At 57.8% G+C, this 24,151-nt stretch overlaps 2 protein-coding genes across 4 annotated transcripts; both read left to right on the plus strand.

The window, feature by feature from the left end:
- Positions 1 to 6,071, plus strand: REEP2 (receptor accessory protein 2). 3 transcript variants are annotated; one of them, XM_004467026.5, is made up of 8 exons: positions 1 to 194; positions 1,996 to 2,068; positions 2,404 to 2,480; positions 3,685 to 3,805; positions 4,016 to 4,129; positions 4,458 to 4,605; positions 4,701 to 4,831; positions 4,915 to 6,071. In XM_004467026.5, the coding sequence occupies exons 1-8, from the start codon at positions 163 to 165 to the stop codon at positions 4,981 to 4,983; spliced, it is 765 nt and encodes a 254-aa protein (XP_004467083.1). In that variant the 5' UTR covers positions 1 to 162; the 3' UTR covers positions 4,984 to 6,071. The 3 variants fall into 3 exon arrangements, 2 of the variants coding, with proteins under 2 accessions (XP_004467083.1, XP_004467084.1); XM_004467027.4 differs by having other exon boundaries at positions 4,464 to 4,605; XR_011646657.1 differs by having other exon boundaries at positions 42 to 194; positions 4,016 to 4,605.
- A 14,203-nt stretch (positions 6,072 to 20,274) lies between these two features.
- EGR1 (early growth response 1) lies at positions 20,275 to 24,151 on the plus strand. The gene is made up of 2 exons (XM_004467022.5): positions 20,275 to 20,870; positions 21,571 to 24,151. Exons 1-2 carry the CDS (start codon positions 20,570 to 20,572, stop codon positions 22,896 to 22,898), a joined length of 1,629 nt encoding a protein of 542 aa, XP_004467079.1. The 5' UTR covers positions 20,275 to 20,569; the 3' UTR covers positions 22,899 to 24,151.

The following is a 24,151-nucleotide window of genomic DNA, read 5'->3' on the forward strand; positions in this document are numbered from 1 at the left end:
GCAGAGACCTTCCCTTTAACGGCGGCCGCTCCGCGCTCCGCTGCGCCCGCGGCGGCTGCTGCTGCGGCGGCTGCTGCTACCGCTGCCACCGCGCCGCGCGCCCCCTCGGCAGCTGCATCCTCGGCCGGGTGGGCTCCCGCCCCGCGCCCCCCGGGCCCCGCCATGGTGTCCTGGATCATCTCCCGCCTGGTAGTGTGAGTGCGGTGTCGGCGGGGCGCCGAGGAGTCGCGAAGTCGGGGGGGGGGTGCGCTTTGGGGGTTCTGGGTGATGGAGCTTAGTGATGGGGAGAAAGGGAGGGGTTCAAGCCCAGGGTGTGCCGTCTCCGAAAGGCACCTCGTCCCAGTATGGGGGCCGCCAGAGACACAGGTGTAGGACCCACGACTGGAGGTGGGAGTATTGGGGTCCATGGCAGGCCTGGCTCCCTGAGAACCTCACCCACCCGCCTTATTTTTAATTTCTCCATAGACCCCCTGCTCCAGCACCCTCCCTCATCCTCGCGGCTGAGCAGCACGGCCTGATTGATAGCGGGAGGCGGGCATGTCCCTTCCCCCACTAGCAGGTCTGAGCTGGAAGAGCTCCTCAGATCCGGACCCCCATTTCCCAAGGGGGGAAAGGGGAACGGGCATTGGAAGTGGGGAGCAAGGCAGGGCCTCTTCACTTCCATTGACCCCTCGCATAGCCGAGAGCCATAGTCAGCCCCCTTGGCTCCCCCCAAGGGCCCATTCCCTCCCTTCCCCCACTGAAGTGACTGGAGATGACGAGGGCACATGCCCGAAGGCCAGTGGCCCTCAGGGAGGGTGCCTGGATATCGGGAAGCCTAGATGCTTGAAGGACAAAGTGTGGGAGGTGATTGGGAGGGGATGTCTGTGCTCAGCCTGAGATTGTGAAAGCCACTGAGGGGAGAACGCCGGGGCCAGGTGGCCTTCGGTCCAGGCTGCCAGCCACAGCGCAGAGGTCCGTCCTGCAGCCCCCCACCCAGGCCCTGAGGAAGCCCACACACACAAACCCGGGCTGTCTGCACGGTTTGGGAGTAGCCTGCCTCAATCAGGCAGTTCCGGGTAGGAGCAGGCGGTAGCCACGCTTGACAGGGGCACCCCCTGGGCCTCAGATCCAACCTCTGTCCCAGCCCAGACTTTGCCCCTGAGCCTCCACCATGGGGAACCGTCACCCCGGCAGACTCCCCCTGACTTCTCCCATTCAGGCCTGCCACACTCCAGAGGAAAGCCAGGTACCTCGTACCTCCGTGCTCCTTCAGGGTGGCTACTTCTGTCTTGCCCAGGCAAGCTCCCTGAGGGACATCGGTCTTCGCGCTCCCTCACCTTGTCTGAGTCTTGTCCGTGGTCTACAGTGGAATCACCATGAGGCCTCTCTCCAGCCAGGGCCATAAGCCCACGGCCCTCCCCTGAGCCTAGTCCCGAGGCTGCTTACACGGGGGAATGAGCCTCCTGCCCCTGTGTCCTCTGCTCCGTCTGCTCCCAGGTCCCCAGGCCACAGTGTTGCTCGCCTCTGACTGCCAGGCAGAGTGCCCTCTCAGGCAGTGCTGGGTTTCCTAGCAGAGCAGGCCCTGCCTAGCCCAGCTGAGACAGGGAGGTGCAGGGTAAGGGCAGATGGGTATAAATGAGCACCATGCCTGAAGAAGTAAGACACCCCCATGGCAGTGACCAGACCCCCGAGCAGAGCCAAAGAGCTTGGCTGAAGGGATCACCTCAGACCCTCTGTCCTCCTGGGACTTACTGTGCCTCGCGGGCTGGAAAATAAAACTGAACATGGTGGTGGGGGAGCCCGGTTCAGCCAGCTGGGGCTTCCAGGCGTGTACATCACCTGAGTCGACTGCTTTGCCCCTAACCTGTGACCTGAGTTCCTCCAGTCCAGCTGAAGTGGCACTCTGGAGTTCTGTGCCTCCTTCCATTACCTACCCAGGGAGTGCTGCAGAGCTGGGAGGGAGAGGCCACTGCCCCTGGCTGAGGGACACAGTAACCATGCCTGCCTCCCTAGGCTCATCTTTGGCACCCTGTACCCAGCCTATTCTTCCTACAAGGCCGTGAAGACAAAAAACGTGAAGGAATATGTGAGTGGAGACCCTTTGCACCTCGCACCCAGTCCACATGACAGAGGGAAGGACAGTGGGTCCCGTTTCAGATGGGGTGACTTGGTACCAATGCTGCCAGCCACTGAGGAGACCCCGGGTCAAATGAGGTCTCGGGTGTGCCTGCCCCAAGGGGCCCCCCAACACAGCTGACAGCAGAGGGCAGTCCTCAGCGTTCCTTTTCCCCAGCCTTGGCATGATGGGCAGGCAGGGGTGGGGCCCTGGACGGTTCTTCCCCCATCCTGCCTTAGCCAGCAGGCAGAGTTGAGGTGCCCTCAGCCCCAGGCCCCAGCGAGTGCTGCCCTCTGCACCCGCAGGTGAAATGGATGATGTACTGGATCGTCTTTGCCTTCTTCACCACGGCCGAGACCCTCACGGACATCGTGCTCTCCTGGTGAGGTCCAGCGGCCCCTCCCGGCCCCTCCCTGCGCCTCCGGGCCCAGGGCTTCTGATCCTCCTCCCCGCCGGCCACACGGAAGACAGAGCCCCAGGGCAGAGCTCCCCTCCCACTGCCCTGGAGTCCTGGGGGTTCCCCCAGGACGGGCTGGAGCATCAGAATAAGAACAGACATACCCCCCCACACACACAGTTCTTTCTGGTGGCAGCCAAAGCACCACAATGGAACTGAGACCTGCTTCTGTCTCCCTCACTGTGACCTTAGGCAGGTCACAGCTCTCTAGGCCTCAGTTTCCCTATTTGTTAACGAGGGATATGATTCAATCCCATGACCTCAGATACCTGTATTTCAAAGGCATTTTTCCAGGCACTGCTAGACTACGAGTCAGCGCTCTGAGGACGGCTTACATTTTAATCTTCCGTATATTCACATGAGAAGCTCAAGCATGTTTCTTGAAGGAGCAAATGCTTCTTGAGAGAGAGGACTAGCCTAGCACAGTACATTGGCAGCCAGGAGAAAAGAGTTTATAGAGGGGTAGGGGACAAAAGACCATTGTGTTTGTAGATTACAAGGTCCTCATGACCTTTGAGAAAAATAGTTTGGGCAGAAGGAGAGGAGTCAGGTTAGAAAGAATAACGGGTTAAAAATGGAAAGGAGTGAGTGCAGACATCTCTTGACCCAAGTGAGGGAGGGAGCTTTGATGACAGCTTTGTGGGGAGGTGGGAGACTGAAGACGTTTGTGGCCTGAGAGGAAGGAGCTGTGGGAAATGGAGAGCAATCCTTAAAAGCAGGGGGCTTGAGGAACAGACGTAGCTCCGTGGCTGAGCACCTGCTTCCCATGTACGAGGTCCTGGGTTCACTCCCTGGTACCTCCTTAAAATGAAAAATAAAAAAAGGTAGAGGGCTTGTCATAGCAGCACGGGTGGGCAGGAAGAGAAGAGGGCCCAGCTGTGGGCCTGGGAAGTGGGGAGCTGGCCTTGGGTGGCGTTGGCCCTGGGCCGCGGGAGGGGGTGCTCTGTCAGCGTGAGCGAGAAGGGGCAAGGACAGCGCAGCCGAGGGCAGGTCCTTCTGGCATCCTCTCTCCCCCTCCCACTCGGAGTCATTGACCGGCCCAGTCCCCTCGGGTCCCACGAGGCAGTGGGGATGCCAGCGCACTGACTCCTTGCCCCGGGCTCTGTCACTTGCCTCTGTCCTCCAACAGGTTCCCCTTCTACTTTGAGCTCAAGATTGCCTTTGTGATATGGCTGCTGTCGCCCTACACCAAGGGCTCCAGCGTGCTCTACCGCAAGTTCGTGCACCCAACGCTGTCCAACAAGGAGAAGGTTTGATCCCTCTCCCGCCTCGCTTCCCCGCCGGCCTCGGGCCTAGGCAGCCCCAGCATTCCTGGCTCTCCCTGTGGGTGCCCAGAGCCTGAAATGGCTTGGCAGGACCCTGGCCTCCTGCCTCGGGCAGTGCCGTGGTCCCGCTGTGCACAAGGGTGAGCCGGGCCTCCCCGGCAGGGCCCTCCCCTCACCCCCCACCCGGCCCCTCAGGAGATCGACGAGTACATCACGCAGGCCCGAGACAAGAGCTATGAGACCATGATGAGGGTGGGCAAGAGGGGCCTGAACCTGGCGGCCAATGCCGCGGTCACCGCTGCGGCCAAGGTGAGGCGGGGCCAGACCCGGGCCACACCCCCACACACCCCATCCCCATCCTCGGGCCGGGAAGGCTTTGGGCTGGCACAGCGCAGGGTTCGAGTCCTGACTCTGCTACTCTGCAGTGGTGTGCCCTTAGGCAGGTCACTTCCCCTCTCCCGGCAAGTTGCCTCGTCTGTAAAAATGGAGACGAGGGCACCCACGTCTCGGCTGGTAGGACTGGGTGGGGACAGCCTAGGTAAAGCCCTGAGCCCCGTGGCTGCTCTCAGCGCCGCAGTGACCGCTCTCTCCACCCCGCCCCTCCCCCCGGCGCTCCCGGTGCGTGGGGTGACCCTAGGGCCAGGGGGTGCTGTCGGAGAAGCTCCGAAGCTTCAGCATGCAGGACCTCACGCTGATCCGGGACGAGGACGCCCTGCCCCTGCAGGGGCCTGACGGCCGCCTCCGACCCGGCCCCGGCGGCCTCCTGGACACCATCGAGGACCTAGGTACCGGCAGGGCCCGGGCTGGGGCCCAGGGAGAGGGCAGGGCCCTATGGGGAGGCCCCGGGACTGCTCTTCTCCCTCCTCGCCCTCCCAAACAGGAGACGACCCTGCCCTGAGTTTAAGGCCCAGCACAAACCAAGCCGACACCCGGACAGAGACCTCTGAGGATGACACGGGGGACAAGGCCCCCAAGAGGGTCAAATCCGTCAAAAAAGTGCCCAAGGCCGAGGTGAGCGCAGACCAAGCTCGGGAAAATGGGGTGGGAGGGGGGCCCCAGGCTGAGCCCTCTTCTTTCCTTCCTCCCCACCTCAGCCAGTGACGTCCAAGACGCTGAAGCCTCGGCCCAAGAAGAAGGCCTCTGGCGGGGGTGACTCAGCGTGAGTCCCCCAGCTGGCCCCCGGCTGGCAGGGCCGGGAGGAAGCCTCGGCCCCAGCCCCAGCCCCAGCCCCACACCGGCGCCGGAAGCGTCTCAGACGGCCAGGTCTGGTGCCTGCCTCTGGAAGGGGCTTGGAGAAGAGGAGGGAGCCCCTGATGTGGGGGTTGAGGGTCGAGGCTGGACCAGGGGCTGAGGACCGAGCCACCCGAGGAGGGCCCCCTTGGCGCCTGCACCATATTCTCCCGCTCCAGCCCTGCCCTGCCCACCCAGTGCCTTGCTGAGCACCGTGGCCATGCCCTCTCTGAGGACCTCTCACGTCCCCCACTGCCCTTCTCAGAGGAGAGTGACGCAGCCCCGACGGACCGAGCCGAGGGTGGGCTGTAAGGCACCTGGGAGAAAGGCAACAGTTCTGGGCGACCTGGCCAGGAGACTCCAGGCTACCGCTGTGAAGGGAGGAGGGGGTGGGGAGGCTTAAATGCCAGAACTGCAGCTGGGGCTCCTTTCCTGTCTTCTTCATGTCCTCACGAGGAAAAAGAGGTGGGCCTTGCAGGAGTGTGTGAGTTTTGTATGTGTATCTCTCTGTCTAGGGCTGGGGGAAGTTTGGATAAAGGGCTTTCCCTTCAGCAGTCACTTCTCCCTGCCCTCAGCCTCCCAGGCAGCTGGTCCCTTCCCTCCTGCTCAGCCCTCCCTCCTGTTTTCTGAGCTTCCCTGGACCCCAGCCCATGAGAGAACAGGGCTCTGATGGCCTCTCACCTCCTCTGTGCTGGGTCCCCTCTCCCCTCGCCCCTGGGTTGGACTCCACCCCTCAGGGCCCACTGTAGGGCCCCTGCTGAGCAGGCTCCGCTCCTCTCCTGGGAGCCCACTGCGCCCCTTCCCGTGCCAAGCAGACTGGGCCTTCTGGGAACAGACCCCCCTCAGAGCCCAGGCTCCCCCCCACACCCTGCCCCAGCTTCTGCCATGGCTTCAGTCAGGGCCAAGATGAACACATGAAGAAGAAAAATTAAGGAGCCAAGGGGATCCCAAATTCCATGGAAGGGGTGCCCATTGAACCTTTGGAACTGGATGAGCCAATAAAGCAAACTCTGGCACCTCATTTCTTGTGGTCTCTATACTTTGTTCTGCCCCCACCCCATCCGTGGTTGGAGAGAAGCTCTGGTGAGAAGCAGGGCCCAGCTGTTGGTAGAGGGGGACGGGGACAGGGATCAGACTGGGTGAAGCCCAGAAGCTCTCATCTCCACAGTAACAGACTTGGGTTGGTTCAGCCTGGAAAATGGTTTTGGGGTTCAAGATAGAGCAAGGATCCCAATCCCTGAACATCATCTTGTCTTCCAGAATCCCATCCTGAAACCCTCTCCCCAGAGAACCTTCTGGCACCCCTACTCCAAGTACCAAGTGCAGGTTCTGGAGACAAGAGCCCCAAGGACGCTCCTGGGGAAGAGGACGGGGTGTGGAGCTGCCGGGCAGGTCTGGGAGATTCGGCAGCCACAGTCCCTAGAGAGGCCAAGAAGTGCGTGAGGGTGGGTGGGGGTGAGCCGGAGAGGCCAAGTGGAAGAGACGAGTAGAAGGACGAGGCAGAGAGGGAGCCAGCCCATGGGCCCCAGGGGCAGGCAAGGGAGACAGGGAACCAAGGTCTGAGGCCAGAGACAAGCCCAGTAGGGCCCCAGGACAGGGATTTGAGCCCTGAATTGATGCGCTAGGGTGGTGGGGAGGAGAAGGGAAGGTTGCAGGGTGGGGTCTGAGCTCCTTGGGAGGTAGAGCCATAGCCCCAAGGGGTGGACAAGCAGAACTAACTGAGAGTGAGACCCTGGGAGGCCTGAACTAAGGAGAAGAGGGAGATGATGGCGGATTCGCAGAGGCAGCAACTGGAGAGACAAACGAAGGAAAAGAGGAAGGGAGGAGGGAACAGAGAAACAGCAGCTCGGCCTCGTGGAAGGACGTGGAGGAGGAGAGCATGGAGTGGGGGGAGATGAGTGGGGGCTTGGACCCAGGCTCTAGACCCCGTGGTTGGTAAAATGCCCCTGCACTGTACTGTACTCTTCCTGCCCTGGCTTCACAAGGGCATGTTCTCCTGCCACACTCAAGCCAAGCTAGCCAAGAATTTTCTGAACCGCGGTCGTGGAGGGGGCAGGATAGGAGCAGCCCTTTCATCTTCCCTAGAATCCTCCAGTAAAATGGCCCTCTGAAGGTCACTCCTTTCACTGTTGGCCTTTGAGAAATTTGACCCACTTCACTATCAGAAAGGAGACGGAAGGTGCTGGGGTAAAACTAGGGAGAGATTCCCTTGTTCTAGAAATATCCCCAGAGAGTGAGATGCTGCAGTACCCTGCTAACAGCTACCATCTGGCCAGGAACCCTTGTCAGGCTCTAACCTAACTCCCACTTAACTCTATACCACTTACATTCACACACACATATGCATACACACAAGTGCTCACGTCCATCTCCACACTCACACCCAGGGTGACTGGCGGCTAAGGAAGTCACTGCCAGATCCTGCAGGTTCTCCACGCACATCTGGGTGTCTCTATGGCAACAGGCACATGCTCCAATTTCCAGGCTCATTGGTCCATTGCTATGGAAATGTTCAAGGCTTCTAGAACTCTGGGCACAGGGCCTGACCCCTGTGGTGCCAGAGAAGAAAGGCGAGATGGCGGGTGCCAAAAATAACAGGTGGAATTGCTCCTGGGAGAAGGCTGGTGGGACACCTCTGGGTCTCCTCATTTACTGGGATCACCTGCTCTCTCCCCTCTGCCTCAGTAGGTCTCTCAAGGCCATGGGAGTAGGAAAGAAATGTCAGGACAGAGGGGTTAGGTCGGTTATCTAGAGGGTGCAGTCAAATGGGCTTGATCACTGGCTGGGTCCCCAGGAAGCGCTGAGAAGTATTGGCTTTGGGTGGGGGCTGGAGTGGGGTCTAAGCCTATGCCCCATGCCCAGGTCTCTTAGGGGGCGATGGACAGCCCTCCGGGCATGGCATTCCTGGCTACGATGGCTCCAGACCTGGAGCTGCTTCAGCCGGCTCTCCCTCCTTTCTTCTGGGTGCCCCCCACACAGAGAACCTGCTTAAAATGGGATTTCCAGGCTGTGACGTCAGAGGAAAGCCAGCAGCTCCAGCCCATGCCAGCGCGCGCTGTGATCAGCAGAGCTGAGCCCAGCCTTGCAGAGCCTGGAGAGAAGGGGAGTGACCAAAAGAGGAGGGGACCCCGGTCCACATGTCTGTGGCATCTAGGGTAATAGGGAGAGACTGTTTCTGAACCAGAAGCCCCTGCTGGCTTCCGGGAGCTAGATAAAGATCCCTAAAGAACTAAGCGTCTCAGGCTCCCTCCGGAACCTCAGTCCCTCCTGCTGCAATCTTCTCCCGTTTGGTCCCCACCGCTTTAAATTTCAGCCAGTCCATGATCACCTCCGTTCCTGGTTCCCCAGGATTCCCCTCTATGAGCTTGGAAAGGCCCGACTGGAGGAGGGAGTTACTTGAGTCCTGAGCCCGGCACCGGCAGCCTCCATTTGGGTCCGGCCTGAGAGCACCTTCCGGATGGAGCTGGAGGCCGCGGCACGTGGGCGCGATGCCTGCAGTGAGAGGAAAAGGCCACGAGGCGGCGCGCTCCCTCCCAATGCGGAACCCCTCGCCGCGCCGGGTCTGCTCCACAGTTGGGTGTGCAGAGCGCGCCTCGGGGGTGGAAACGAAGAAAACATCCTTGAGGGCGGACACGACAGGTGTGGATTCTCAAGCAGTCACTCCAGCCTCCTCAGCCGTGTGCACCGCACCCCCTGCCCGCTTCCCCCCGGAGATGGTCAAATCCAAACCGCAGGCACCCCGCGGGGTGAGGTTCAAGCGCCCTCCCGGGAGGCGGGAAATGGTCAGGCTGACTCTGGGAGGGCACTGCGGCCTGAGGGACACACACGGGGGTTCTGAAATGGCATGCAGAGAGGCTGCTGGAGCTGATTTCAGGGGCAGGTGGGGAGGGGGACCCACAGGGCGGCAGCCCCGGGGCAGGGAACTGGGAGGCGGAGGTTTGGCCCAGAGGGCGGGAAGCGCACACGGCTTCAGCTGTCCCTGGGTATGGCCTCCCTGACGGCCACAGTGGCGGCCACCGGCCCCCCTCACCCCTCTCCTTATTTCCAGCTAGTGCTGGGTTTCTGTGGGGTTGAAAGAGGAGACAAAAACCCTAAGCCCCCAATCCCAGGTGTCCCAGGGTAGTTTTGCAGGAGCTGGGGGCGGGGCTTCTCAGTGACCTACCCTTCCCTGACCTCTTTCCCAAACTGACCTCACCAGCCCTGCATCTCCCATAAATTAGCCTCTCCTTTTGTCCCAGCCAGATGAGTGATCAATAAATAATGCTGCCTGAAATATTGATGGCGGGTTTCACACCACCACCCCTTCAGCTGTGCCTGTCACTGGGGAACTCGAGGGCTGGCAGAGAAGTGCATGATTCCCCAAGCAGCTCTTTCCTGTCTCCACCAACAGTGGGTCTGTCTTTGTCAAGATTTTGACCTGATCCCATCTCAGCCAGAATTCTGATTCAGTCTTATCAACTAAGAAGAAGAAGAGGGAAGTGGACTTGGCCCAGTGGTTAGGGCGTCTGCCTACCACATGGGAGGTCCGCGGTTCAAACCCCGGGCCTCCTTGGCACATGTGGAGGTGGCCCGTGTGCAGCACTGATGCGCGCAAGGAGTGCCCTGCCATGCAGTGGTGTTCCCGCGTAGGGGAGCCCCACGCGCAAGGAGTGCACCCTGTAAGGAGAGCCACCCAGCACGAAAGAAAGTGCAGCCTGCCCAGGAATGGCTCCGCACACATGGACAGCTGACACAACAAGATGACGCAACTAAAAGAAACACAGATTCCCATTCCACTGACAATAACAGAAGCGGACAAAGAACACACAGCAAATAGACACAGAGAACAGACAACCAGGGTTGGGGGAAGGGGAGATAAATAAATAAGTAAATACTTAAAAAAAAAAGAAGAGGAAGAGTTGCCCAGAGATGATCTTGGTCAGCCCCCGTGGCTGGGCCGGTGGGGGGGCTTCTGGGGAAGGAAGAGGTAAGCTAAACCAAGCAGAGACCCTTCCTGTGTTTTTGTTTCCCATGATACAGATCCTATTTCCTCTCTTTCATGCCCATCTTGGACCTGCCCGGGTTCGAGCTTTCCAAGAGGCCAGTGCAGAAGGAGGCAGAGACCTGCCCTGCGCCTACCTTGATCATTTGAAGCCCGAGCAGAAGGGACTCACATGTCCCCAGATTTGTCTGGTCTCAGGCACTTTCATCTTGGTTTGGAAGATGGAAAAGGAGGTGGAGGGTAGAAGGAGGCAGTGGGAGATCGAGAGCCCACCCACCCTGTACCAGCTCCCTTCTTTACAGAAGCCACGCCCACTCCAGTCTCTGCCCCAAGACCTCTGGCTCTCCCGCCTGACATGGTCAGCTCCCTCGTGCCCTTCAAGTCTCAGCATAGATATGATGCCGCTACTCCACTCCCAGCTGTCAGCTGGCCCCTGGCCCCCTGTCCTTCCCCCCTGATAGCACACCTCACCCTATTGGGTCTTTGCCTGTTTCCCCACTAGACTGAAAACCAGGGAGGAGGACACAGGGCCCTTTCTGCTCTCCACTTTGTTTCTCCAGTGTCTAGCACAGTGCCTGGCACACAATAAGCACTTAGCACTTTCTTGTGGATTATTTGAGTGATGCCCCTGCAGCATTTTTTTTCGTTCAGGGAAAAATAGTGAACATCAAACCTGAGCGTCTCTCTGCTGCGTTGTTTGCCCGCACCCGAGGTTAGGAGTCTTCCCTAAACAGGAGCTGCCCAGATCAGCTACCCTTGCCCTGATTCCCCCAGCATGTGCCCAGGCTAGCTCACTCTCCCTTTTTCTCTCTTGCTCACACATACACACACACACACACAGAGAGATGGGGGTCGGCTTTCCAGCCACATTCAATTCTCACTTTAATTCAAAAGCTAAATTGAGAGGAAGAGCAGCTTCACACTCCCAATTTAGCCTGGGAGGGGAGAAGCGAGACAGCTTGGATGCTGCCAGAGAGAGAAGAGAGTTAGGTCTGGCGGGGGGGGGGAGAACGTGGGGGAACATACCCAAGACCCAAAAGAAGACAGCACCACCACCCCACCCAGCTCCTAAAAATAAACCACCCCAGGGTGACACCCAAAGCTTCTGTCCTAGGCCAGTTCAGCCGTTCTGGACACTGCCTCCGTCTTGGGGGGGGGGGGGCGGGAACTTGGAGGGAGAGCAGAGAAGTCTCTCGTTCTTAAAAAATATTTAGAGAGGGAGATGCTGCCACACTGCTCACTGATCTACAGCAACCCAGGAAGTTCTTCTTAAGTCTGACTTTAATCCCTATTCCGATAGCTAGAGGTCCTTCTCTCAGAATGATGTCTACAAACATGGTCCAATGTCTCTGAAGCTGGATGGGAGGGAACTGGGTCCTAGAAGTTCCAAAGACCCCATCCCTTTGCCTGCTTATAGGAACCAGAGTGTTCCCTCTGCCCAAAGGAAAGCAAAGACCCCCTGCGGGTGATTCTCCCTCTTCCCGCTGCTCTCCATTGCTGCGCAGCTGGCCACCGGCTTCCTCCTCAGGCACTCATTTTGGCTTTACCCTAAGACATACCCGGAGGGATGTAGTGGGCAGGGGAGTGGTTGGAGGAGGCCAAAAAGAGAGCACTCGCCCCTCCAGTCTCCCCAACTACCCTACTATTGCCACTGTACCGAGGGAGATGAAGTTGTCTTTTGGGTCAAGCCACTTGCCATTAGATTTGCTGCCTTTGTGCCCGAGAGAGGCTCCGAAGTGGACCCTCTCTCCTGGACCCTCTCGCCACCAGCCCTCCCTGACCCAGCCTCCTACAATTCTTTTTAAATGGCAAGCTGGCTCCCTGACTGCTGGGAACCATTTCGGTGGTCTGGGACCTGGATGTGGGGTCCGCGCAGGGATTGAGCTTCCCAGTTGTGGCATGGATCGCACTGGATTGCCAGTGCTTATTTTTACTTGTCTGTGTCCCTGACTAGGCTGTGAGCATCAAAAGGGAAGAAACCCTCTTACCTTCTCCTTGTACCTTTTTAAAACTTGCTTATTTTGTATTTGTGTCTTTGTATCTTTAATGCCTAGAGCATAATAGGTGTTCGATGAATAACTGTTGAATGAATAATGAATTGAAATGATCTGTTGATGTGTCTGTCTTTCCTGTTTTCCTTAAGACCCCCGGCAGGGGCAGGGTGAAAGCCTTTTGGATTCACCAGAGAACAGCTCTTGGTATGAACTGGGGTCTGAAGCCAGGCTGGTTTGGAATCTTGACTCCACTACTGACTGACTCTGTGACCTTGAGCAAGTTGCCTGCCCTCTCTGAGCCTATTTCCTCAGCAATGAAGTGGGGAGGAGAACGGTACCTACCTCCTAAGACATGAGGATGCCTGTCAAGTGTTTAGCCCAGAGCCTCACATGCAGTAATGTGTCTGGGGGGAGCAGAGAATTTACCCAGAGGTTAAGGAAAATCACAAGAAACAAGCACACTGCTATTATTATCGTTGTTTGAGCTGTATCCTATTGTGTGTGTTGGGGGGGAGACCAGTGCCAGAATGGGGGAACCCCAGGAGCTGCCTGCCCTCACCCCCCACAGGTTCGCAGAGCTCAAGCTCACCCACCCAGCAGCTGAGCAGCCCCAGCGCGGGGAGGTGCCGAGGGGCCGGAAATAACCTCCGCTGCTATTCCTGCCTTTCTGGGCTGGATGGAAACGCTGCCTTTCTAATCTAAAGGCTGCTCCGGCTTCCTGCACATCAGTGGGCTCTTATGTAACGCTCCCCTCCCTCTGCCTGCCCAAGGAGCTTCCAGAGATTTCTGCAGCCGGCTTTGCTGCACACTCAGCTGGGGGGTGCAGGGAGCAAAAAAGCCACAGACCGGATTGTCCTCGGAGCCCAGGGTCCCGAGAGTCCCCGGCCGGGGAGAGGGCCACGCGGCAGTGAGCAGAGGCCAGCCGTTCTGGGTCCGCAGCCTCTTTCTGCCTCTCCAGGCCGTGAGGATCCAGAGAGCCCCAAGTCTTCCCTGACCTCCACCCAGCTGCTCTTCCCTTCACAGACCCTCCTGAGGACGGTCTTTGCCCGCTCCCCAAAATATTGTGCCCCAGTGTCTCCCCCTTCAGACCTAACCTCCCTCTGCCTGGCACGAGGCTCCTCAGGCGGCAGGCCAGACCCCTCTTCTTTCAGGAAGACCCCCACCTGCCGCCAACCCCGCCTCGGTCTCCTCCCTGCAGCCCCCGGACCGACCGCCCAGAGCAGGCCGCCCGGTCTTCAGAGCCCCGGAGGCCGCGCCGCCTCAGCCGCAGCACCGCTCTGCAGGGCCCGTCGCCTGCCAGGACTCGGGCTCGCCTGGCGCACCCAGTTTCCCTCCTGTGACTGGATTAGGCGTGGTGGTTCCACACTTCAGCACTCTGGGATGATTCTCTCTGGCATCCCCCATTCTGCATCCAATTCTTCTGTCAGTCAGTCTATCTGTCCCTACCCTCTCGGTGCACTTTCTGTCCCACTCATGCCTGGCCTCTTAGGTTTCGTCTCACCCCTCAAGACACCCCTGGGGTGGGAGCAGAGCTGCCCCCAGACCCGCGCTAGGCCGGGCCCTCCACGTTTCCGGTGGAGCCTGTCAGCCGTCGGAAAGTGTGACAGGCGCCCCAGACGGAGCCTGAGAGAGTCACTTCCTGAGCCCCAGGCCAGCCACAGCCATGGCAAACCACGGCCTGAGCAGCACATGTGGGTGCTGACGTGGCCCCGGGCTGGGGAGGAGGAAGCAGCAGTGGAAAAAAGGGCTTGTTTTTCCTCTGAAAAAAGGGAGATGAGCTGCAACCTGCTCGGCCTTGGGTTGGGTGTGCAAGACGCGGACGGCTCCCTCAGGTCCCCTCAGAGCCTCCCGGCCACGGCCAACCCCAGATCTCGTTTCACCGCCGCGGCCTCCTCCTCTCCCTTTGGCCAAGCAAGTCTGAGTGCAGGCAGCAGCTCAGGCCTGCAGGCCCAACGAGGGCTCTCATCGTTCCCAGGGTCCCTGGCACCAGTTACCAGGCCGGCAAGGTCTGAGAGCCCCAGGCGCATCCCTCTGCACCCCTTGAGGCCCGGCAGGCACCCAGGCTGGGATCCAGGTCTTTCTTACCGCCAGCCTGGTTGCCTTTAGGCCCCAGGCCTGTTGTTCCATCCTGGTGCTCAAAAACCCAAACTGAGATTTGTCTCCTTGGGAGACGCCTGTTCCTTTCCTCCTGTCTCCTCTCCCCGCGTCCCCCAGGCCCAGCAAACAGAAGTGTGCCATTAGCCAGAAGACAGACCAGAGGAGAGCGGGGATGACTCAGACGCGCCAGGTCCTGCTGCTGAGAAGTCAGGCCAGCAGCACAGCCATATCCAGGGATGTATCGGGTTGAACTGTGTCCCCCAAAAAATAAGTTCATGTACTAAGTCCCAGTTCCATGACTGTGACCTTGATTTAGAAATAGGGTCTTTGCAGATGTGATTAGTTTAAATGAGACCAAACTGGCTTAGGGTGGACACTAATCCAATATGACAGGTGTCCTAATAAGAAAGGGGGAGGGAGCAGATGTGGCCCAAGCTGTTGAGCACCCACCTCCCACATGGGAGGTCCAGGGTTCAGTTCCTGGTGCCTCCTAAAGAAAACAAATAAACAATGAGCAGACAAGCAAAAACAATGAACAAACAAGCAAACAGATGAGGGAGCCAACTCAGGGGAGTCGATGTGGTTCGGTGGTTGAGCGCCGGCCTCCCATGTACCAGGTCCTGGGTTCAATCCCCATCTGGGTACCTACAAACAAAACGAAACAAAACAGGAGGGGAACTAGGCACAGACAGAAATGGAAGAACACCACGTGAAGATGGCGACAAGAAAGGATACCTTGTAGAAATGGAGGTTGGAGGGATGCATCGACAAGTCAAAGAATGCCAAAGACCGCCAGCAACCACAAGAAGCTAGAAGAGGCAAGGAAAGACTCTCCTTCCCAGGTCTCAGGTGGAGCACATGGCCCTGCTGGCACGTTGGTTTCTGACTTCTAACCTCCAGAACTGAGTCAACAAATCCCTGTTGTTTTAAGCCACCCAGTCGGTGGCATTTTGTTATGGCAGCCCCAGCAAACTAAGCCAAGGGAGGAAGCTTGGAGGCCTCCCTGCATTTCACAGGGAGCGCTAAAGTCTGGGCGGTGCATAGGGGTGTGCGGCTCGGCTGCCTCTCACTGTTCCCAGGCAGAAGCTGCCTTCCGAAAGGCCACCTTTGCCTCTGTATGAGCTGGAGAGGAAGGGACAGGGAGAGTGAGGGTGGAGGGGGTACAGCTTGCATCCTAAATATTCTCCCAGCCTGCACCTTAGCCTGAGTCTAGACTGATCATGACCAGAGCTCTTTCCGTCCTGAGGCCTTTGCACCTCTGCCTTCCCCCCACCCACCCAACTCCTCTGTGCAGAACTGTTTTCCTCTCATCCTTTTTATCTCTGTGTAAAAGTCACCTCCTCTGAGAGGCCTTCTTTCACCTCCCAGAATATGTCCTTTCCCTGCCATCCTTCCTGAAGTTCACCCTTTGTTTCCTTTAGTTTACACCTGCAATAACTGAAAGTATCCTTTTTATTTGCTTAACTGTTTACTTCTGTATGTCCTGCTGAAAGGCAGTTTCCATGAGGGCAAAGCCACACCTGCGGTATCCCCAGTTCTTAGCATGGTGCCTGATACTAGCAGGCGGCCAGTACACCTCCTTCAAAAGACATTCTAATGCTTTTTTCAACACTTCCGCCTACTACTTCCCAATAGGAACCCTTTCCACTCCAGGCCATTTTTCAGCCTCATGTTCCCCAGAGAGACTACACATGGGCCCTCCAGGTCATCTCCTCCCCACCCACCCCCCAGCCTGAAATAGCCTCTTACTTCCTTACCTGTAATTTGGTCCTTTTCATGTTCCTTTTCCTACAGAACCTCTTCATCGTCCCAGCCTCCTGGAATCTCTCCCTCTTCGTATCCTCTTTGTCCCTTACAGTGAAAGGTTTTTGGTGGCTAACAGGGCTGCATCCTATTCTTAGTTCCCTTGTAACACAGAATCCTTAGAAGGTCCCAGAAAAGTTTTTTGTGGTGCTGATAACGGGAATATTAATCAGAACCTGTTGGGTTGGAACAGAAACTGAACTCAAGCTGGATTAAATAAAAAAGGAGGGCAGATGTGCCTCAAGCAGTTGAGCTCCAGCCTCCTATGTGGGAGAGCATGGGTTCAGTTCCCAGTATGTCCTGGAAATACAAAAGAAAATAACAAGCAAACCAAATTCAGGGAAGCTGATGTGGCTCAGTGGTTGAGTGCCGGCTTACCACATATGAGGTCCTGGATTCAATCCCCAGCCCTTGGTACCTTGAAGAAAAAAAAAAAAAAGGAGGGGAATGGGTACAGCTCAGTGGCTAAGCACCTGCTTCACATGTACAAGGTCCTGGGTTCTATCCCTGGTACCTCCTAAAAATAAAGTAAGAATTTGGCTTATATAACTAAAAAGCCCAAGCTGAACCCATGGACTTATTCCCGGTATGTCTATCTCTTCTCTCTGATTTCCTCTTCATTGACTTCATTCTCAGCCACTCTCCAGTCTGACAGCATTTTCCTCGTTTGGGTCATATGCCCACTCCTTGATCAATCTCTAGGGCTTGGGAGCTGCAGTGCTCCAATAGGCCAGGCCTAGGTTACATTGCCACTCCCAGATCCAAGGTGGAGTCATCTTCCCCCAACTATATGGACTGGGGAAAGGGACTTTCTCCAAAGGAAATTGCTGGGTACATGTAGTTATGAAAAGACAGGCAAATTCATGATGGGTGGGCAAATGAAAGATGTAGACTATAAGGATTTCTGGTGCCCAGCGAGGATCCTGAGATACCTTAGGTCAGCTTGCACATTAGACTCGTAGCAGAAGTGGCTTGCTCTGGCTAGAGGAGGCAGGTGTGCTACCTTGGAGTCCAGGCTGCCTTTTACTATATGGAAGATCCAGAAAGTCAATTCCCAGGGCCTCCTAAGCCGTGTGGTAAGCTGGCCCACCTGCAGTGCTGTCTCGTGCAAGGAGCAACCTGCCACGCAGGGGCGCCCCCGCATAAGGGAGCCCCATGCGCAAGGTGTGCGCGCCACAAGGAGAGCTGCCCCGTGTGAAAAAAGTGCAGCCCCCCCAGGATTGGCGCCGCACACACAGAGAGCTGATGCAGCAAAATGAGGCAACAAAAACGAGACATAGTTTCGCAGTGCTACAGGATAATGCAAACGGACGCAGAAGAACACACAGCAAATGCACAGAGAGAGCAGACAAAGGGGGAAGGGAAGAGAAATAAATCTTAAAAAAAAAAAAAAAAGTGCTCCAAGGTATGTAGGTCACAATTGCAGGGTGGTGGGAATGTGGAGAATCATGGGAAAAATACAACTGGTGTGCCCTATGAACTATGGTTAACAGCAATACTATAATATTCTTGTACCAATGCCAAAGATGCACAGTGTTGATAATGGGGGAGTATGGAAATAGTGTGCCAAATGTACGCTATGGACCATGGTTGGTGGTTAATAGTCTGATAATATCTCATAATCTGTAACAAATATTCCACCACGATGTGGTGTGTTGGTGAAGGGGTGTTGTATGGGAATTCTATACATGTGCACGATTGTTTTGTAAGTTCGCAACCTCTGTAATAAAAATATATTTTAAAAAATAGGGTGGGTTGGGGAAAAATACACCAAATGTAAGATATAGACTATAGTTAGTAATATTTTGATGATGCTCTTGCATAACAAATGTATCACATCAGTTCAAGGTGTTGGTGGACGATGATGTATGGGACCTCTGTATGATGTTATGCATGTTTATTTTATAAGTTCACAACCTTTACTATGTACTTACTGTTTATGTATGTTCATGTATGACTGACGTACTTCAATTTTTTATAAAGAGCTCCAAAGTGATTCTGTTGCACAGGCAAAATTGAAAAATTGCTCTGGGAAATGATGTTCTACTGCAGCAAGAAGGACCCAGATTAGCTCTCTTAGGGGCAGTGTCCCTGTGTTAGAGTAGGAATGTTTGTCCCTCTCTGAAGAACTTTGCGGAAAAGGGACACTGGGATTTGCTTGGGTGCTGAGGATGGGTGACCTTTGGGTAAGAGGCACTCTACTGAATGCCAACTGCAAGGCAGGCACTGTGCTCCGGGATTCCACGGATGGCAGGCCATGTAAGTTTGTCTTCACAACAATCCTTCCATGTGGTACCACGCACCATTTTACAGTTGAGGAAAGCTAGATACAAAATGCTTGGCCAACATACCCTCACCAAGGAGTGGCAAAATGGGCATTCCCACACAGGCCCATCCATCGGTCTGGCCTGCCCTTCCGGCCCTGCAAGAGGCCTCAGCGAGGCGGAGCACCACTCCTGCTCTGAAGACAAAAAACTTAATTGATAAGTTGGGATGCGGAACTCACACCTAGTACCCAGAAACAAGGGAGTCCCGGTTCATTGTTCGATTCCTTAAGTCATTTTTATTAAAAAATGTGGGGAGGGGGGCGGAGAGGGGGATATAGAGGGATGAGAGTTGCACCCCCCATTCAACCCACTGACCTCCTGAGGCTGACCTTTCCCCTCCTGGTGTTGGTGTCGAAATCAGCACCCTCCTTCCAGACACTCACTTCATGCTTTATTTTTCAATTTAGAAATTCAATCCCCTGAATTCAGAGCAAGAGCGGAGCCTTTCCTTCTCGGAATCCCTGTTCCCTTTGGGATGCGCATGTAGTTGCGGGGGTGGGCGCGGGGGGGCGGAGAGGGCTTCCCTGTTCGCGTCCCCGCTCCCAGGAGACCCGCAGGAACCGTCCTCCCCACCCCAGCCCCGCCCTTGCCCCGGCTCGGGGAAGGGGGTGGTGTGCTATCCCGGAGTCTGGGCGCCTCGGCGGTGGCGGCTCCCCAGAGACTGCAGGGAGAGCCCCGGCGGCGGCGCCTGCTCAGTTCGCGCTCACTGCGTCTAAGGCTCGCCTGGCCTGGCCGCGCGCCAGGCACCGCCGCCGGGAGGGGAGCGAGGCGCGGCGGAAGAGCCCGCTCGGCGGGCGGCGGGGGAGTGGAGCCGGGGGGGGACCTCCAGGGGGCAGCACCGAGCCGCTAAGCTGGTCCCCATCTCCGCGCCTAGCCCGGGGTCCCCAGCCAGCCCGTAGGGAAGACCCCTCTGTGCTCCCGCAGCGCCCGCCGCGCCTCCACCTGCGCTGCAGAAGTGTGGGGAAGCCCCGCCACCACCGCTACCACCACCACCAGCACCGTCACCCAGGGGCGGGAACAGGATTCTGGTCTCTCCCAGGGCAATCAGGATTCCTCATTCTGCTCCCCAAAGGTGGTCTCTTCCCCGGCGGGGTGAAGGGAGCAGCTTTTCGGTTACTGGGAGCAGAGAGGGGTCCCCAGGCCTCGATGGTCCCGTCTCACTGGCAGGTGGCGGAGAAGCAGGAGGCCCACCACTAACCTCGGGGGCCCCGCAACCACGCAGCCGGGACTTCCCGAGCTCAGTTTCCCTGGAAAAGCACCCTACTATTGGCCGAGCCCCGAGGTCAAGGCCCCGCCTCTCCGGGGCGGCCTCGGCCCCAGCCGGCCCAGCTGCTCCTCCTCCCCTCGCGGCTCGCTCTCACGGTCCCAGAGGTGGGCGGGCGGGCCCTCGATGACGCCGGCAGAGCCCCGGCCCCGCTCGCCTTCGCCCCCGTCCCGGGCCCGGGCTTCCCCGGCTCAGTCCTGGCCCGGGAGCCGCCCTCCCGGCCGCGCGCCCCGCGCCCTCCCGGCCGCCCCCTCCCCGCGCGCGCTCGGCTGCTCGGCTGGGAACCTGGGAAGCGGGAGGGAGCGAGGGCGCCGCGCAGCGACCCGGAAGCGCCATATAAGGCGCAGGAAGGATCCCCCGCCGGAACAAACCTTATTTGGGCAGCGCCTTATTTGGAGCGGCCCGATATGGCCCGGCCGCTTCCGGCTCCGGGAGGAGGGAGCGAGGCGGAGGGCAAGGGGCGGGGGCTGCGCCGGACACTTCGCGGCAGCCTGGGTCGCGGACACCTCCCCTGCGGCGGGAGCACCAGGCTTCCCCGAGTCGTGGAGTCCCGGGTGCGAGAGCGGGCGCGGGGCCCGGGGTGCGGGCTAGGGGTGCCCACCGCTCTCCGGTAGGGGGCTGCACGTCACTCCGGGTCCTCCTGGCCGGTCCTGCCATATTAGGGCTTCCTGCTCCCCATATATGGCCATGTACGTCACGGCGGAGGCGGGCTCGTGCGGTTCCAGACCCTTCAAATAGAAGCGGATCCGGGGAGTCGCGAGAGATCCCAGCGCGCAGAACTTGGGGAGCCGCCGCCGCCGCCGCCGCCGCCGCCCGCCGCCAGCTCTCGCCGCCGCCGCCGCGGGACCGGCCCCTGCCCGAGCCTCCGCAGCAGCGCCGAGTCCACACTGGCCCGCCGCGAGGGCGAGCCTGGGGGCACCACCGGCGCTGTCCCCAGTGTGCCCTGCAACCCGCATGTGACCCGGCCAGGCGCCGCGAGTGTGTCCCCCGCAGCTCCGGCCCTGGGCTGCGCCCACCCGCCCCAACACCAGCTCGTCCGCCTGCTGGTCCGGGATGGCGGCGGCCAAGGCCGAGATGCAGCTCCTGTCCCCGTTGCAGATCTCCGACCCATTCGGCTCTTTTCCTCATTCGCCCACCATGGACAACTACCCCAAGCTGGAGGAAATGATGCTGCTGAGCAACGGGGCGCCCCAGTTCCTCGGTGCCGCGGGGGCCCCCGAGGGCAGCGGCGGCAGCAGCAGCAGCAACAGCAGCGGGGGCGGTGGAGGTGGAGGGGGCAGTAGCAACAGCAGCAGCAGCGCCTTCAACCCTCAGGGGGAGGCAGGCGAACAGCCGTATGAGCACCTGACCGCAGGTAAGCGGTGGCCTGCGCCCGAGATTATCCCCTTCGCCCGAATCCTGGCGCCCGGTCCTTCCCCCACGGCCTTCCCGCAGGAGCCATCCTGGTCCTCAGGGAGGCGACTGGGGTTCCCCTTCCATCCCCGGCGTCCCCAGGGTCCTGTGCTGGGAGGATGTCTGGGGACATCCTCCACCCACCCACCCACCCGGTCCCTAGCGGTGCGCAGAGGATCGAGCTTTTGTTTTGGATGGAAATCTCTGGGGCTGCGTGGGTGGATGAAGAGGGGGAGGGCTTGTTTTGATGAGCAGGGCTGCGCCCCCCCCCCCCCCCCCAAGGCTTGCTTTGCCTCTGCCTTTCCCCAAGGAAGGGCCGTGATCCGCGACCGGGGATGCCCCGGCAGTCCGGGGTAGGGGGAGCGCACTAGCCACGGCCATGGGGTGCTGGCGGGAATCCCTCGCCCGCGCAGCCGCCGCTGCGGAGCGCTGGGAGCTGCAGTGGAGGGGGATTCTCCGTATTTGCGTCAGCTGTTGTTGAATTGAGCTCTGCCGCTGGAGCGCGTCCAGGAACATTGCAATCTGCTGCTATCAATTATTAACCAGCTCGGGAGTCAATGGTAGCGCGTCCGACCTCTTGCCTGTCGGCTCGGGTCCTCTTCGTCCTCCAGTGATTGCTTTCCAGTAACCAGGCCTCCCTCTCTTTCTCTCTCTCCTGGCAGAGTCTTTTCCTGACATCTCTCTGAATAACGAGAAGGTGCTGGTGGAGACGAGCTACCCTAGCCAAACCACCCGGCTGCCCCCCATCACCTACACTGGCCGCTTCTCTCTGGAGCCTGCACCCAACAGTGGCAACACCCTGTGGCCTGAGCCCCTCTTCAGCCTGGTCAGTGGCCTCGTGAGCATGACCAACCCAACGGCCACCTCGTCCTCGGCGCCGTCTCCAGTGGCCTCCTCTTCCTCTGCGTCTCAGAGCCCACCCCTGAGCTGCACAGTGCAGTCCAATGACAGCAGTCCCATTTACTCTGCGGCTCCCACCTTCCCCACACCCAACACGGACATCTTCCCCGAGCCACAAAGCCAGGCCTTTCCAGGCTCGGCAGGCACGGCGCTGCAGTACCCGCCTCCCGCCTACCCCGCCGCCAAGGGCGGCTTCCAGGTTCCCATGATTCCGGACTACCTGTTTCCCCAGCAGCAGGGGGACCTGGGCCTGGCTGCCCCGGACCAGAAGCCCTTCCAGGGCCTGGAGAGCCGTACCCAGCAGCCGTCCCTCACGCCGCTCTCCACCATCAAGGCCTTTGCCACACAGTCGGGCTCGCAGGACCTGAAGGCCCTCAACACTGGGACCTACCAGTCCCAGCTCATCAAACCCAGCCGCATGCGCAAGTATCCCAACCGGCCCAGCAAGACGCCCCCCCACGAGCGCCCCTACGCCTGCCCGGTGGAGTCCTGTGACCGTCGCTTCTCCCGCTCCGACGAGCTGACCCGCCACATCCGCATCCACACCGGCCAGAAGCCCTTCCAGTGTCGCATCTGCATGCGCAACTTCAGCCGTAGTGACCACCTCACCACCCACATCCGCACCCACACGGGCGAGAAGCCCTTCGCCTGCGACATCTGTGGGAGAAAGTTTGCCAGGAGCGATGAACGCAAGAGGCATACCAAGATCCATTTGCGGCAGAAGGACAAGAAAGCAGACAAAGGTGTCGTGGCCTCCTCAGCCGCCCCTTCCCTTTCTTCCTACCCGTCCCCGGTGGCTACCTCGTACCCTTCCCCAGTCACTACCTCGTACCCGTCCCCGGCCACCACCTCATACCCATCACCAGTGCCCACCTCCTACTCCTCTCCTGGCTCCTCGTCCTACCCATCTCCTGTCCACAGCGGCTTCCCCTCACCGTCCGTGGCCACCACTTACTCCTCCGTCCCCGCTGCTTTCCCTGCCCAAGTCAGCAGCTTCCCTTCCTCGGCTGTCACCAACTCCTTCAGCGCCTCCACGGGGCTTTCGGACATGACAGCAACATTTTCCCCCAGGACAATTGAAATTTGCTGAAGGGAAAAGAGGAAAAAGGGAAAGGGGAAAAAGGAAACACAAAAGACTCAAAGGACAGAAGGAGGAAATGGCCCAAGGAGGGGGTTCTGCCTAAGTCACATGGGAGTTTCTCAGAGCCAAGTCTTCCCCCTCTACTCCACCGCGGGTCAGCATGGAAGGTCTGTTGGCCAGCGATCCTTTCTGCCCACTTCCCCTTCCTCCCCACCGCCTCCTCCCTTTGACTTCAGCTGCCTGAAACAGCCATGTCCAAGTTCTTCACCTCTATCCAAAGAACTTGATTTGCATGGATTTTTGATATATCATTTCAGTATCATTTCCATTGTATGCCTGACCCTTTGCTTCCTTCAATGGTAGAAAATTGAGTTGTTGAAATGGGGTTTGGGCCCTCGGGAGCTCAGCCCTGCACCCTTGTACAGTGTCTGTGCCATGGATTTCGTTTTTCTTGGGGTACTCTTGATGTGAAGATAATTTGCATATTCTATTGTATTATTTGGAGTTAAGTCCTCACTTTGGGGGGGTGAAAAAAAAAAGAAAAGCCAAGCAAACCAATGGTGATCCTCTATTTTGTGATGATGCTGTGACGATGACTTTGAAACTTCTTTTGAAACAGCAGTCCTAGGTATTAATCAAAGCATGTGTCAGAGTGATGTTCCGTTAACCTTTTTGTAAATATTGCCCGACTGTACTCTCACATGTGGCAAAATATGGTTTGGTTTTTCTTCTTTTTTTTTTTTTTTTAAGTGGTTTTTTTTTTTTTTTTTTTGTCCTTTTGATTTTAAAAAGTTTCACGTCTTGGTGCCTTTTGTGTGATGCGCCTTGCTGATGGCTTGACATGTGCAATTGTGAGGGATGTGCTAACCTCTAGCCTTAAGGGGGGCAGGGAGTGATGATTCTGGGGAGGCTTTGGGAGCAAAATAAGGAAGAGGCTGAGCTGAGCCTCAGTTCTCTGGAATGTAAGGGGAAAGAAAAGTATCTAAAACAAAATCTGAACTCTCAAAAGTCTATTTTTTTAACTGAAAATGTAAATTTATAAATATATTCAGGAGTTGGAATGTTGTAGTTACCTACTGAGTAGGCAGCGATTTTTGTATGTTATGAACATGCAGTTCATTATTTTGTGGTTTTATTTTACTTTGTACTTGTGTTTGCTTAAACAAAGTGACTGTTTGGCTTATAAACACATTGAATGCGCTTTATTGCCCATGGGATATGTGGTGTATATCCTTCAGAAAAATTAAAAAGAAAATAAAATA

This window comes from Dasypus novemcinctus, chromosome 2 (assembly GCF_030445035.2).
Source record: "Dasypus novemcinctus isolate mDasNov1 chromosome 2, mDasNov1.1.hap2, whole genome shotgun sequence".
NCBI lineage: Eukaryota > Metazoa > Chordata > Mammalia > Cingulata > Dasypodidae > Dasypus > Dasypus novemcinctus.

Bases quoted from the DNA above. Each gene is read 5' to 3' on its own strand.
- REEP2 (XM_004467026.5), top strand. From the start codon at position 163: ATGGTGTCCTGGATCATCTCCCGCCTGGTAGT. The intron at 195-1,995 runs GTGAGTGCGGTG...CTGCCTCCCTAG, and splicing joins ATCATCTCCCGCCTGGTAGT to GCTCATCTTTGGCACCCTGT. The intron at 4,606-4,700 runs GTACCGGCAGGG...CCTCCCAAACAG, and splicing joins GGACACCATCGAGGACCTAG to GAGACGACCCTGCCCTGAGT.
- EGR1 (XM_004467022.5), top strand. From the start codon at position 20,570: ATGGCGGCGGCCAAGGCCGAGATGCAGCTCCTGTCCCCGTTGCAGATC. The intron at 20,871-21,570 runs GTAAGCGGTGGC...CTCTCCTGGCAG, and splicing joins GTATGAGCACCTGACCGCAG to AGTCTTTTCCTGACATCTCT.